General features: G+C 52.4%; 2 protein-coding genes across 2 annotated transcripts; both read left to right on the top strand.

Moving 5' to 3' along the window:
- The first annotated feature begins 6,031 nt into the window (after positions 1-6,031).
- On the top strand, positions 6,032-7,693 carry LOC116607312. Its single transcript, XM_048728867.1, has 3 exons — positions 6,032-6,799; positions 6,905-7,168; positions 7,349-7,693. The coding sequence occupies exons 1-3, from the start codon at positions 6,032-6,034 to the stop codon at positions 7,691-7,693; spliced, it is 1,377 nt and encodes a 458-aa protein (XP_048584824.1).
- A 3,797-nt stretch (positions 7,694-11,490) lies between these two features.
- On the top strand, positions 11,491-12,075 carry LOC125567900 (uncharacterized protein F54H12.2-like). Its single transcript, XM_048728866.1, has one exon. The coding sequence runs from the start codon at positions 11,491-11,493 to the stop codon at positions 12,073-12,075; it is 585 nt and encodes a 194-aa protein (XP_048584823.1).
- Positions 12,076-14,367: the final 2,292 nt, after the last annotated feature.

Below are 14,367 nucleotides of genomic sequence, written 5' to 3'. Positions count from 1 at the left end.
TAGCATGGTTCACGCTGTCGGTTGTTTCATCGCGCGTAATGTTCCATATCTATGGGCCGTTTGTGAGGTATTTAGGCATCAAGGATAACGCTTCCAAGTTCACAAGTTCTTCAGGTGTAATGTAGAGGTATTCAAGTTCTTGAGATGCAGGTGTGTGCTTACGATCTACAGAAAGGAGATGAGGGGTTTGCTGTTCGAGAGGTCAAGCAGATGGACGTGTGTGGAGAAAACAGTGCAATGTTTAGTTGTGGGTGAGGCTTAAACATGTCAAATTGATGATCGCACAAGCAATTCAATAAATCCAGGTCGATACTAGCAATGATTTTGTCCTCTATTCCCCGCGCAACCAAAGCACGAGCCATAGTTCCCTCTCAACTCTCACGGGCAAACCTGGAAGTTGAACTGCATTTTTTTGCTGCTTTTATCTTTTAGTCGAATTTGCTTTATCGAGGTCTGTTTTTTTAATAAAAAAAATCGGCTGTCATTACTTGTAGTAAAATCAAGGTTATTTTGATTGAATACCCAATCCCAATTTTGAAAATACACATTGCAAATCAATGTCATCTGAAATGGGCAAGAAAAAAAAATTAGGCATCAATTAGCGACTTCCAAGCTCACAAGTTCTTTAGGTAGAATGTGGAGGTGTTCAAAGTTCTTGAGATGCAGGTGTGTCATCGCGGTCTACAAAAAGATGATGAGAGGGTTCTGTTTAAAAGGACAAGCAGAAGGACGTGTGTGGAGAAAGCAGTGCAATGTTCAGCCGTGGGTGAGGCTTTATTATGTCAAATTGATTATCCTACAAGCAATTCAATAAATTCAGGTCGATACTAGCGATAATGTTGTCCTGTATTCCCCGCGCAACCAAAGCCCGAGCCATTGTTCCCCCTCAACTCTCACAGGCATTACTGGAAGTTGAACTCCTTTTTTGTGCTTATATTTTTGAGTCGAATTTGCTTTTTGTCTTTTTTTTAGGCAAAATCATGGTAATTGGCATTACTAAATCCCAATGAAAAATACAAATTGCATATGTTTTGAATGTCATCTGGGGTGGGTAAGTAAAAAATGGCATGTAAAAACAAAAGGAGTAGCAATGACTTGAACGCTGAACTTCTGATTTACGAGACAAGCGCTTTAACGCCTTACCCACAAGGGCCTGTTCGCATGTTGGCCTTGTTTTCGTAACAAGACAACTATCATGTGATGATGCGCCTCTTGGGACACTCTGCTTGGGTGGCTACGAATAAAACTATAGCGCACAGATATCTCGCTCCTCTCTTCCGTAAGAAGTACAATAGCTCAGTTAATAGAGCGCCGGGTATCTTTCCCGGGTAAGGTCCAGGGCCTCACGGTAGAGTTGGTGAGTAGCATGGTTCACGCTGTCGGTTGTTTCATCGCGAGTAATGTTTCATATCTATGGGCCGTTTGTGAGGTATTTAGGTATCAGAGGTAAGGGCTGCCAAGTTCACAAGTTCCTCAGGTGTAATGTGGAGGTGTTCAAGTTCTTGAGATGCAGGTGTGTGCTCACGATCTACAGAAAGGAGATGAGGGGTTTCTGTTCGAGAGGTCAAGCAGATGGACGTGTGTGGAGAAAGCAGTGCAATGTTCAGTTGTGGGTGAGGCTTAAATATGTCAAATTGATGATCGCACAAGCAATTCAATAAATTCAGGTCGATACTAGCGAGAATGTTGTCCTGTATTCCCGCGCAACCAAAGCTCGAACCATTGTTCCCTCTCAACTCTCACGGGCATTACTAGAAGTTAAACTGCTTTTTTGTGCTTTAACTTTTAATCGAATTTGCTTTATTGTCTTTTTTAGGCAAAAGCATGGTAATTGGCATTACTAAATCCCAATTAAAAATACAAATTGCATATGTTTTGAATGTCATCTTGGGTGGGTAAGTAAAAAAAAGCGTGTAAAAAATAAGCAGTAGCAATGACTTGAACGCTGAACTTCTGATTTACGAGACAAGCGCTTTAACGCCTTACCCACAAGGGCCTGTTGGCCTTTTGCGTACGTAACTAGACAACTATCGTGTGATGATGCGCCTCTTGGGACACTCTGCTTGGGTGGCTACGAATAAAACTATAGCACACAGATATCTCGCTCCTCTCTTCCGTAAGAAGTTCAATAGCTCAGTTTGTAGAGCGCCGGGTATCTTTCCCGGGTAAGGTCCAGGGCCTCACGGTAGAGTTGGGGAGTGGCATGGTTTACGCTGTCGGTTGGTTCATCGCGCGTAATGATTCATATCTATGGGCCGTTTGTGAGGTATTTAGGTATCAAAGGTAACGGCTGCCAAGTTCAAAAGTTCCTCAGGTGTAATGTGGTGGTGTTCAAGTTCTTGAGATGCAGGTGTGTACTTACCGTCTTCAGAAAGGATATGAGGAGGTTCTGTTCGAGAGGTCAAGCAGAAAGACGTGTGTGGAGAAAGCAGTGCAATGTTCAGTTGTGGGTGAGGCTTAAATATTTCAAATTTGAATAATATCTGGTAGATACTCGAAAATGTTGTCCTCTATTCCCCGCGCAAACAAAGCACCAGCCATTGTTCCCTCTCAACTCTCACGGGCAAAACTGGAAGTTGAACAGCTTTTATCTTTTAGTCGAATTTGTTTTATCGAGGTCTGTTTTTTTAATAAAACAATCGGCTGTCATTACTTTTAGTAAAATCAAGGTTATTTTGATTGAATACCCAATCCCAATTTTGAAAATACACATTGCAAATCAATGTCATCTGAGATGGGCAAGTAAAAGAAATTAGGCATCAAGGTTAGCGACTTCCAAGTTCACAAGTTCTTCAAGTAGAATGTGGAGATGTTCAAATGTAATTGAGATGCAGGTGTGTCCTCACGGTCTACAGAAAGATGATGAGAGGTTTCTGTTCGAGAGGTCAAGCAGATGGACGTGTGTGGCGAAAGCAGTGCAATGTTTAGTTGTGGGTGAGGCTTTAATATGTCAAATTGATGATCGTACAAGCAATTCAATAAATTCAGGTCAATACTAGCGATAATGTTGTTCTGTATTCCCCGCGCAACCAAGGCACTAGCCATAGTTCCCTCTCAACTCTCACGGGCATGACTGGAAGTTGAACTGCATTATTTTTCTGCTATTATCCTTTAGTCGAACTTGCTTTATCGAGGTCTGTTTTTTTTATAAAAAAATCCGCTGTCATTACTTTTAGTAAAATCAAGGTTATTTTGATTGAATTCCCAATCCAAATTTTGAAAATACACATTGCAAATCAATGTCATCTGGGATGGGCAAGTAAAAGAAATTAGGCATCAAGATTAGCGACTTCCAAGTTCACAAGTTCTTCAGGTGTAATGTGGAGGTGTACAGGTTCTTGAGATGCAGGTGTGTGCTCACGGTCTACAGAATGGAGATGAGGAGGTTCTGTTCGAGAGGTCAAGCAGAAAGACGTGTGTGGAGAAAGCAGTGCAATGTTTAGTTGTGGGTGAGTCTTAAATATGTGAAATTGTTCATCGCACAAGCATTTCAATAATATCTGGTCGATACTCGAAAATGTTGTCCTCTATTCCCCGAGCAACCAAAGCACGAGCCATTGTTTCCTCTCAACTCTCACGGGCGAAACTGGAAGTTGAACCGCATATTTCCTCTTTTTTTTTGGGCTTTTATCCCTTAGTCGAATTCGCTTTATCGAGTTCTGTTTTTTAATAAAAAGAACGGCTCTCATTACTTTTAGTAAAAGCAAGGTTATTTTGAATACTCAATCCCAATTTATAAAATATACATTGCAGTTTTGAATGTCATCTTGAATGGGTAAGTAAAAGAAATTATGAAAAAGGCGAGTATAAAAATTGAGCGGCAACATTGACTTGAACTCCGAATCTCTGACGTACGACAAAAGAGCTTTCACTCCTTACCTACAAGGGCCTGTTCGCCTTGTGCTTACGTAACAAGACAACTATCGTGTGATGATGCGCCTCTTGGGACACTCCGCTTGGGTGGCTACGGATAAAACTATAGCATACAGATATCTCGCTCCTCTCTTTCATAAGCAGTTCAATAGCTCAGTTGGTAGAGCGCCGGGTTTCTTTCCCGGGGTAGTTCCAGGTCCTCACGGTAGAGTTGGGGAGTAGCATGGTTCACGCTGTCGGTTGGTTCATCGCGCGTAATGTTTCATATCTATGAGCCGTTTGTGAGGTATTTAGGCATCAAGGCTTCCAAATTCACAAGTTCCTCAGGTGTAATGTGGTGTTCAGGTTCTTGAGATGCAGATGTGTGCTTACGATCTACAGAAAGGAGATGAGGGGTTGCTGTTCGAGAGGTCAAGCAGAAGGACGTGTGTGGAGAAAGCACTGAAGACCGCCGTGGGCTCGCCCTCGTGGGGAAAAGAACGAGGAACACTGTACCACGTACCTTGGAGAAGGGGAGTCGTGGTGTTGCAGGCGTACCCTAAGAGATCGTTCTTTAGAGTTTCGTGATAAATGTCTGTGTGGTTTCGAGCGGCGGTCATGACCGCGTGGGTGCGAGGGGGAATTGGACGGCCTGGTTTGGGTGGTGGCATTTCTTTTTAAGCGCTGCGCGGGGTCTTAGGGTCTTGTTTTGGTGGGATGGAGTGGCAAGATGAGTTGCAAGCGTTCCTCCAAGACCTGGAGGACCGTGAATCTCGTCACGAACCGTTCCATGAACCGTTAAGATCTCCTTTAGAGTCAGCGGAGTCTTGGGAAGTGACTGAGGGGAGGGACTCTTTATCCCACGGTGCCGTGGGTCCGTTGTTTGACTCGGTGGATGGCTTGTTTGATCACTATTTGGATACGATGGCTGCGCCGACACCTCAGGTGGGTGGGGGAGGGGCTTGGGGTACGTCACCACCCCCACCCTCGTCTAAGGAGTCGTATCGGATCGAGCATGTAAAGACTCGAAAGTAAAAAAAAATGTCAACGTCTTGTTCGGACTATGTGGTGCGATTGGACCTACCGGAGCTACAGCGCCTCCAAGAGGCTTTGGACGATGTGGAGGGCATGCTTGGCCATGTTTTGGACGAGACGTTGGAGGGTATGAGGGACTGGAGAACCCTATTGCCCTCCCCTTCATGCATCGTAGCCAATTGACCCCCACAGGGTGGTGGGAGTGATGGCTAGCGTGGCCCAGTCTCATAGGGAGTCGCGTTGAATGGTCAGTTTGATGTCCTTTGATGTCCATGTGGTGGGCACTCACATCCCCCGTGGGGGTGGACGGAGTCGTTATGGTCAAGGCCCACGCGGTGTGGATTTGGAGCGATGGCAGAACTGTGGCTCCGTGGTGCGCATCCACCATCGGGATGGGATGAGCGCGGCGCGGGCCATCGTGGTGGGGTTGGCCCACGTGAGGGTGGACCCCCTGTTTGCGAGCAAGAAGATCTACGAGCCCAGCAAAGGGAGCCCGAGCCTCCCTATTTAGACGGAGCGTGCGCGGGCACTTCACCTTGCTGCGAGGGTTCCCCTACGCGCGTGCACCTTGGAGGAGATCGCTCAATTCCAGACGTACTTGGCCCCTCAAGGGATCCAACTGAACGTGGTGTCGAGGTCGCATTTTAACAGTTTGGTCAACACTGGGGAGGTTCGGGATGTGGTGCACCGCTTGTACCTGTACTACGCCGAGGGGCACTACGACTATGTCACCAAAATCCATCGGGTCTTGGGACACACCTATTTCTGCAAGACGTGCAACAAGGGCTACTCGTCTCCCCAGCACCCTTGTCACGGTCTGTGTCGGAGTTGTGGGGTGGTGGGGTGCTCCTTACCGGTGGTGGGTCCTGATGACCAAGTCCAACCCTGGGATTGGAGAGACTGTTCCGACTGTCACCGCTACTTCCGCAGCCACGCCTGCTGGGAGGCTCACCGCGTGGTCAAGTCGCGTCCCGATGGTCGTGGGGGAACCGTGCAGTGGTCGTAATGCCAGCGGTTTCGACGGTGCTTGGACTGTGGGAAGGTGCTGGACCTACACAAGGCAGAGCCCGACAAGCCCCACGTGTGTGGGGGATACCAGTGTCGTACCTGTGGCGACGTGGTGCCTCCGGACCACTTGTGCTTTATGCCTGTGGGGGAGGCGGTGACCCTGAAGCGCAAGGACGGTTTCCGCTACATCGTCTTCGACTTTGAGGCCCAACATTTGGCGGCGGGGCATGTGGTGAATTTTGCTGGCGTACAGAAGATGTGTCACGTGTGCTGTGAGTGGCCCACGGACGCTGGGGACTGTCCCCGTTGTGTACCTCGAAGGTACAGTTTTAACACCGCGGAGGCGTATTGTGTGTGGCTGTTTGGGGGGAGCAACGAGAGGTACACGTGTTTGGCCCACAACTTTAAAGGGTACGACTCGTACTCCATCCTCGAGTACTTGATCCTTCATGGGGTCAAGCCTAACGTGATCCTCAATGGGGGAAAAGTGATGTGCCTAAGTGTCCCCGAGTTGAAGGTGACGATGAAGTGCACCTTAAACTTCTTCCAGATGGCGTTGTCTCGACTCCCTAAAATCTTTGGTTTTGAGGATGTGGCTTGCAAAGGCACCCCCCATTTTTTCAACACACCCGAGCACCAAGGGTACAAGGGTCCGATCCCGGACCTGAGCTACTATGACCTCCCGAGCAAGTCGCAGTTCAAAGCGGAGGCCTTGAGGGTATGGCACGCGGAGCAGGTGCGCCAGGGGGTTCGATGGGTGTTGAAGGACCAGCTGGCCGAGTATTGCCACCAAGATGTCGAGGTCCTCAAGCGTGCCGTCTTGGCCTTCCGTCGACTGGTGTTCCCCTTGACCACCGTGGACCCCTTTGAAGACTGTGTCACGATTGCCTCGTTGGCCAGCAGGGTCCTGCGCACCTTATTCTTACCTGAGGACACGGTGGCCATCTTTCCTAGCTAGGGGTACCGTCAACACGATGTGCAGTCTTCCAAAGCGCTCCTTTGGCTCCAGTACCGCAGCCAGCGCGATGGGGTGGCCCTCCAGACCATCTTGAGTGCCCAAGGCGAGTTTCGGGTGGGGTCCTACAAAGTGGATGGGTATGCGGCGGCCACAGGGACGGTTTACGAGTATTACGGGTGCTTTTACCATGGCTGGCCCCAGTGTTTTGACCCAGAGACCCTGAACCCCCACAAGCATCTGACCATGGGGGAACTGCACACCAACACGTTGGACCGGCGTGAGGCCATCCTGGCTCAAGGGTACGAGATGGTCGAGGTCTGAGAGTGTGCCTTCGACAAGGTTCTCCAAGAGGACCCGACACTGGCGTCTCTAGCCGTCGCCATGGAGAGAGCGGTCCCCTTAAACCCTCGGGACGCCTTCCTTGGGGGACGGAGCAATGCGATTACGTTAATCCAGGATGTGAAGGACCTTCCCGAGGGGTGTGAGATTCGCTAGGTGGACTTTTATTCCTTGTACCAATGGGTGAATTTCGACGAGCCTTACCCTTTGGGCCACCCTGAGATCATTAATGAGCAGTTTGAGGAGGATCTCACGGTCTACCGAGGGCTCCTCAAGCTCAAGATTCTCCCTCCCAGGGACCTGTATTTCCCTGTGTTACCTGTTCACCTACGCCACAAGCTGGTGTTCCCCCTTTGCGCGGCTTGCGCCAAAGCCGTAGTGCAAGGAGCGTGTCCCCATACGGAGAAGGAGGAGCTTGCCCTGATGGAGACCTGGTGCCACCCAGAGGTGGGTGACGCGCTGCGCCAGGGGTACCGGGTGTTGACCGTCTATGAGATTTGACACTGGGAGGAGTGGGACATTTTGTTCCGGGACTACGTCAAAACGTTCCTCAAGATCAAGCTGGAGGCTTCGGGGTGGCCTCCCGAGTGTACGACGGAGGCCCAAAAGGAGGACTACGTGAGCCGGTACGAGACTCCCCAAGGCATTAGTCTAGACCCCAACCAAGATCGAGAGCAACCCCGGGTTGAGGGCCATGGCGAAGCTGCTCCTCAACAGTATGTGGGGTAAATTTGGAGAGCGCCCCAACCGTCGCCAAACCGAGTACGTGGATGAGCCTGCGCGCTACATTGAGCTCCTGATGGGGGACACCGTCGAGGTCAAGGATGTATTTGTGGCCAACGAGGGGATCCTCCAAGTCTAGTATGAGCTGCAAGAGGGGTTTGTCACGCCCCAACGCCACACCAACGTGGTGTATGCGGCGCTGACCACAACGTATGCACGCCTCAAGTTGTACGCCGTAATGCGCCAGTTTGGCCCCCGGTGCCTGTACCACGACACCGACAGTGTGATTTACGTCGCAGCTCCAGGAGCTTGGGACCCACCCTTAGGCAATTACCTAGGCGACTTGACGAGTGAGCTACCCCCTGGGGACGCCATCGTGCGGTTCACCCCCACGGGACCTAAGAGCTATTCCTACGTCACACGCATCGGCGTCTCCGATAGCAAGGTCAAGGGACTGCACCTCAATGTGCGGAACGCCGATGTGGTTACGATGTGTGCCATAGAGGAGTTGCTCGAGGAAGGGATGAAGGGTCTCCGCTTGGTCTCTGAACCGCTGTCCATTCGGCGAGACGTGCGCCAAAGGACCTTACACACCACCCCCTCCCGTAAGACGTTTCGCATGGTGTACAACAAGCGTGTGCTTTTTCCGAATGGGGTCCATTCCCTTCCTTACGGGCACGTAGGCTTGACCAGCTCATAAAAGAGGGGACTCCGTAGACCCCTCGACCATTGTTTAGAACGATGCCGTGCTGTGCGCCAGACCCCACCCACCCTTTTGTACAGTGTCTCTCCACGTGGGAACGGCTCCGCTGTATGCTTGCGTGTTGTCGAGGGCACATCGAGATCCACGCCTCCCAACTGGATGGCCCCCGTACGAGAAACGCGGCCCTCCCGAAAAAGGGGACCGCGAAGAGGTCCCCGCCCCCAACCCGGACCAAGAAGGCTTGGGATGCCCTCTTCCACAGGACGTACTACAACCCACGGAGTGCGGGGAGCTTGGGGGGTGTGACCAAGCTGGCGCGGGCCGTGAGGGAGAAGACGGGTCCGAGCCTGAGCTACGTGAAGAATTGGTTACGTTCACAACCCACCTTCAACCTTCACGCGCCCGCGCGTAGGACCTATCTCCGGCAACGGGTGATGGTGCAAGGCATGGACGAGCAGTGGCAGGCCGACTTGTGTGACATGCAAGCGTTCCACCGGGACAACAATGGGGTCAAGTACCTCGTGACGGTGATTGATGTGCTCAACAAAATCGCCTTGGTGGTTCCCCTGAAGGACAAGACGGGAGGTAGCCTGGTTGAGGCGTTTACCACCATTTTCCGAGGGGTCGTGTTCTCGAGAAACTCCAGACGGATGATGGGACCGAGTTTCGTAACCGGGTGTTCCAAGCGTTTCTGAAAAAGCGAGGGGTTCGGCACTTCTCTACCAAGAGCGAGACCAAAGCCAGCGTGGTGGAGCGGTTCAACCGAACGGTTAAGGGATGGATGTGGCGATCTTCACCACGAGACCAACTACAACCACTCGTACCACCGCAGCATTCGGAGAGCCCCCGCGGAGGTGGTGACCCCCGACGATGCCCAAGACGTGTGGGCCACGTTGTACCCAGAGGCCCCTGGGGCTGAGGCCATCACTGGAGAGAGAGAGACGAAGAGGGAAAGGAAGAAGACCAAACCCTCACCGCGCTTCAAGGTGGGGGATCAGGTGCGCCTCAGCAAAGTGAAGAGGACATTCAGCAAGGGCTACCTCCCCAACTGGACAGAAGAGGTCTTCAGGATAGGCCAGGTGTATGACCACACCCCGCCCCCCACGGCCTACACCCTCCACGAGTGGGACGGCGACGCCTTGGAGGGGCGCTTCTACGAGCCGGAGTTACAGAAAGTGCACGTGACCGAGACCCAACATTTTAAAATCGACAGTGTGGTGAAGACCCGGAAGCGTGGGGGCCGCAAAGTGTATTGGGTCCATTGGAAAGGATGGCCCGACAAATACAAGAGCTGGGTTCCGGCCACGGAGGTGCATAAGGTCCTGTGAGACCCCTCCACTCCCTCAGTCTACCCTAGGGGGAGTCGCGGAAACACCATGGACGAGGACTCGAGCAGCATGTACGTGACCCTCTCGAGCAACGCCGTGGAGGGGGCCGACGCCGCCAGCCACATCGGGGATTTCACCCTCAAGGCCCCAGACAACATTTCGATTCCCAAAGATGGGGAGTGAGAGGTGGGATTGCCCCAGTTCATCTACCCTCAAACGTGGAATCAAGTGGATCCCGAGTATGAGTACACCCTTTGGATCTTCCCCAGCAACGCGGAACCCCTGCAACCCGGTGAAACCACCCGGAAACACCTCTGGCAGAAAATCACCGCTCGGCCTGGCCTCTCGACATTTACAAGAAAGTCACTCTGGCCGTGGATCGGTGGAACCAAGCCCGCCGGTCCGTCTACAGAACTCAACCAGCCCTACTTCGACGTCAATGTGGGACGAGACGCCTGGTGGCCCGTCCACCCGGAGGTAGGGATGGGTAAGGTGGAGATAAAACTGCCGCAGTTTAACCAACTGCTCGTCCCTGTAGAGCTGGCCCGGGTTCTGGGGTTCACCCACCCAGCCGGGCCTACACGGTCCGTGACAACCCCCTCGAGTACAAAGGCATGGACATTACCCTCAACCAGGCCAACACCAGTCCCACGTTCCCGGACCACTACTACTCCACCACCACACGCCGCCGCACGGACCCCACGAGGATCCTGGACCACTACGCTCTAGATCCCCCACCCATTGGGTGGTCTTCCAAGGGGCCACCGATAAAGCGGCCCACGCTTGGGGCAACCTAGAAACCTGGGAGAGCCAGTCGATTAACCCCAACGTCTCCGCCAAGAGGTACTTCCAAAACCTGCACATCTACACGAATCTCACCGACGGGAACTTCGTCTTTGGCAGCCACGCCCGTCACCTCCTTAGGGTGATTGTCCCAGACCCACGTGACGACGGAAAGGCCCAACGGGGTGGAGGACGTGGGACATGGAAGCGACGCCGGGTGTGCCAAGACGCTTTTGGTCGGTACTGCAAGAGGGTATAAACCGTACCCTCCCGCTCCCGGCACGTCCAGTCCACCTTTCGCTGGAGGGCAGTGAACACAGCCATGGGCATAGACCCCTTCTCCACGGTCTGCGCCAAACAGGGCGTTGACCTCTTCTCCGTGCCCAACACCGATGGGACCTTGGCCATGGGCAAGTGGAACCCCTATGCTCCCGCCGAGACCATCACCCGCGACAAAATCCTCTTCTACATCCCTGCGGGTGGGGATTACATTGCCCTCGAGAAGACACAACTGCACCTCACGGTCCAGATTAGGAAACCGGACGGTACCGTCCTGGGAGCCGACCAGAAGGTGGGCTTCGTCAACTATCCCCTCGCTGCCCTCATCAAGCAGGTCACACTGCACCTGAACGGAACGTTGGTCTGCAGCCAAACGGACACTTCCGCCTACCGGGGCTACATCGAAGCGTTGACCGAGTACATCAAACAGACACAGGAGACCGCCCTGTCTCTGGGACTGCGACACCCCGGGGGCCGCGCCCATGGAGTCCTTCGACGTGACGGCAGCAGGGACCAACAAAGGCCTCGTGGAACGTGCTACCTACACCGACCTGGGGGTAAACGTAGGACTCCGGGGTGTCCTCCACACCGAGCTCTTCCAATCGGACCGGTACCTCCCCGACGGGATCTCCGTGAAGCTCAAGCCGGACCTCAACCCCGACGCCTTCGTCCTCATGTCAGAGAACCAGAACGAGATTGTGAGGATAATCGACGCTCAGCTGAGCCTCTTCCACGTGACCCCCACCTCTACCCTCCGTCTGTCCATCGAGGGGCGCCTGATGGGCGCGAGGAAGGCTTCCCCTAGCGAGGAAGGGGTAGTCCACAGTGCCCCTGAGACCATCAAGTTCCCTGTCCGGCCCCTGATCATCAAGACCCGAGAGATCCCGCAGGGACTACGATCCACCAAGTTGCAAGACGTGTTTGTGGGGGACCGCCCAAACCGCATCTTTGTGGCCTTTGTGGACAGCGAGGCGTACAACGGGAGCTACCGCCACAACCCGTTTAACTTCCCCACCAACGCGATCAAGGTTGTCGTGGACGGCATCGAGATACTCGCCCCTCAATAAAAGATGACCGACGGATGGAGTGCCGACCTCTACTACAACACCCTGGGGGCCATCGCTGGAACCGCCAACCAATCGATGGGATTGGTGTCCACCACCCGCGGACAACGCGGCCTCAGGGTTTGCCCACCTACAGCATAAAGGCATCGTCGACATCTACATCGACTTTACACAAGCCACGACCAAGGCGTACACCGCACTCACTGGCGGTGAGCTCGAGCGGACCGTCCAGGCCGACGCCCAAAGGCAGCTGGTGTACGACATCCCATGAAAACCCAAGACCTGCACGAAAAAGCCCTGGCCGATGAGGCCCTCGCGCCCCTGTTTCAAGGCGTCCGTCCCGCCGACCGTCTCCCCAAGCACCCACACCACGTCCCCACCCCGTCCGCTTACATCGCCAAAACGGACCCCAGCACCCGCCCTGGGCAGCATTGGGTGGCCCTCTTCTTCACCCACGACACCTGCGAATGGTTCGACAGTTATGGGTACCCACCCCACGTCAATGGTCCCCACTTGGCCGCCGCGTGCCTCCTCCGGAACGCCGTCACCTACAACACCCAGAGCCTTCAGTCTCCGACCTTCGACCTCTGTGGTCAACATTGTCTCTTCTATTTACGCCACTGGGCCCGAGGGATCCCCCAAGACACCGTGCTCCACACCCACTACACCACAGACCCCGAAGCCAACGACCTGATGGTCCAGCTGGCTGCTCAAGCCTGTCTCAACCAGACCTGTCCCCGGAACACCTGTCAACAAAGGGCCCGCCCTCAATGCACGTGTAGTCCTTGTTCCTAAGAGAGAGAGAAAACCAATAAAACACAGGGAACCAGGGTCTCCTGTCTCTTCACTTTTTTGAAAAAGACCCTCCCACACCCCCTCCCCGCATTTACTCCCGACGATGGAAGACGAACGCATCCACACACCGTGCAGCCTGATGGTGGTGGGGCCTAGCCAGTGTTGAAAACCACCCTCATCCAACAACTCATCCACCACCATTATTATTATTATAATAATAATAATAATAATAATAATAATAATAATAATAATAATAATAATAATAATAATAATAATAATAATAATAATAATAATAATAATAATAATAATAATAATAATAATAAAGACTTTATTTAAAATGAGGGTGACACATAATAGCATAGCTAATAAACTTGTGGCCCTCCCTTAAATATATAATATATACAAATCCGACTATGTTATAAAAATTCTAAAAATACTATATTAAAAATTAACAATAAATAACAAGAATTATATGATAAAATGGTGCAAAAGACACACGTGATAGCCTGTAAAAGGTCCGCCATACCTTCTTCACCCATGGTGTTTACCTTAATATGCTAATGACGCTGCATGTTGAATCGCTCACTCCGATTTTGCATTCCTGTCCCTCACGTCACCCCACCTGTCACCTGTCACTCTAAAAAGACGACACCTGTCTCCGACAACCAACCCAAAAGACCCCACCAAGCGCTACTCCGACACACATCATCATCACGTCCAACCATGACGAGCACGTCACCCTCCGCGGCGCACCAACACCAAAACGAAAAGAAAACCCACGAACCTTAATTCGCTATTTGGGAGCAACAAGGTGAACGCATCCTGGTCCGGCGGTGTGTCGACCCCGATCACATCCACCACTTTGCCGAACAACTCTACAAACACATCGAAGCCGAACTTCGCAGCCTCGCTCAAGGACATATGGGGTGCAAGAAACGCAAAGCCTTGAACCTGTGCAGGGATATGCTCTACTAGGACAACTCCTTAAACGAACCCTCGAACTCGAAACCTACCAAAAAGCGAAACGACCATGCCCGGACTCGTCCCTACCCTCACCACCCTAACCTTGGCTTTCTTCACGGGAACGGCACTAGCGCTAGGCCTCTACTGTGGAGGACGTCTGGCTCTCACGCTACTCGCTCGGGGCCTCCTACACACCCTGCAGCCCACTCCAGTCCCAGTCCCAGACCAAGACCAAGACAAGGACACCACCATCGTAAAACAACGATCTTTTTATTCGTCATAACCTATCCTGTTCATAACACAATTCTAATAATAAAACAGAAAAACACAACCGGTCTAGTGTGTAGCGGAACTGTTCTGATCCAAGGTACGAACCTCAGCCTCGCGGGCCTCGGTCCGTACCGTCCCCTGGAGAAAGACTCGGGCTATCGCATCCCCTCCTCCTCCTCCTCACTGCTCCCACTGCTGGACCCTAACCGCTCGTAAGCCCTCAGGGACCGCCCAAGAGCCGTGGAAACGGTCTACCAGGTGCCGTGA

Source organism: Nematostella vectensis, chromosome 6, assembly GCF_932526225.1.
Source record: "Nematostella vectensis chromosome 6, jaNemVect1.1, whole genome shotgun sequence".
Taxonomy (NCBI): Eukaryota; Metazoa; Cnidaria; class Anthozoa; order Actiniaria; family Edwardsiidae; genus Nematostella; species Nematostella vectensis.
The sequence above is the reverse complement of the archived record's forward strand: the minus strand, read 5'-3'. Positions and strand labels throughout refer to the sequence as shown.

Coding starts and splice junctions, on each gene's coding strand:
- LOC125567900 (XM_048728866.1), top strand. CDS start 11,491: ATGGAGTCCTTCGACGTGACGGCAGCAGGGACCAACAAAGGCCTCGTG.
- LOC116607312 (XM_048728867.1), top strand. CDS start 6,032: ATGCCTGTGGGGGAGGCGGTGACCCTGAAGCGCAAGGACGGTTTCCGC. Junction 6,800..6,904: donor TTGCCTCGTTGGCCAGCAGG/GTCCTGCGCACC, acceptor CTTTGGCTCCAG/TACCGCAGCCAGCGCGATGG. Junction 7,169..7,348: donor AAGGGTACGAGATGGTCGAG/GTCTGAGAGTGT, acceptor GAGATTCGCTAG/GTGGACTTTTATTCCTTGTA.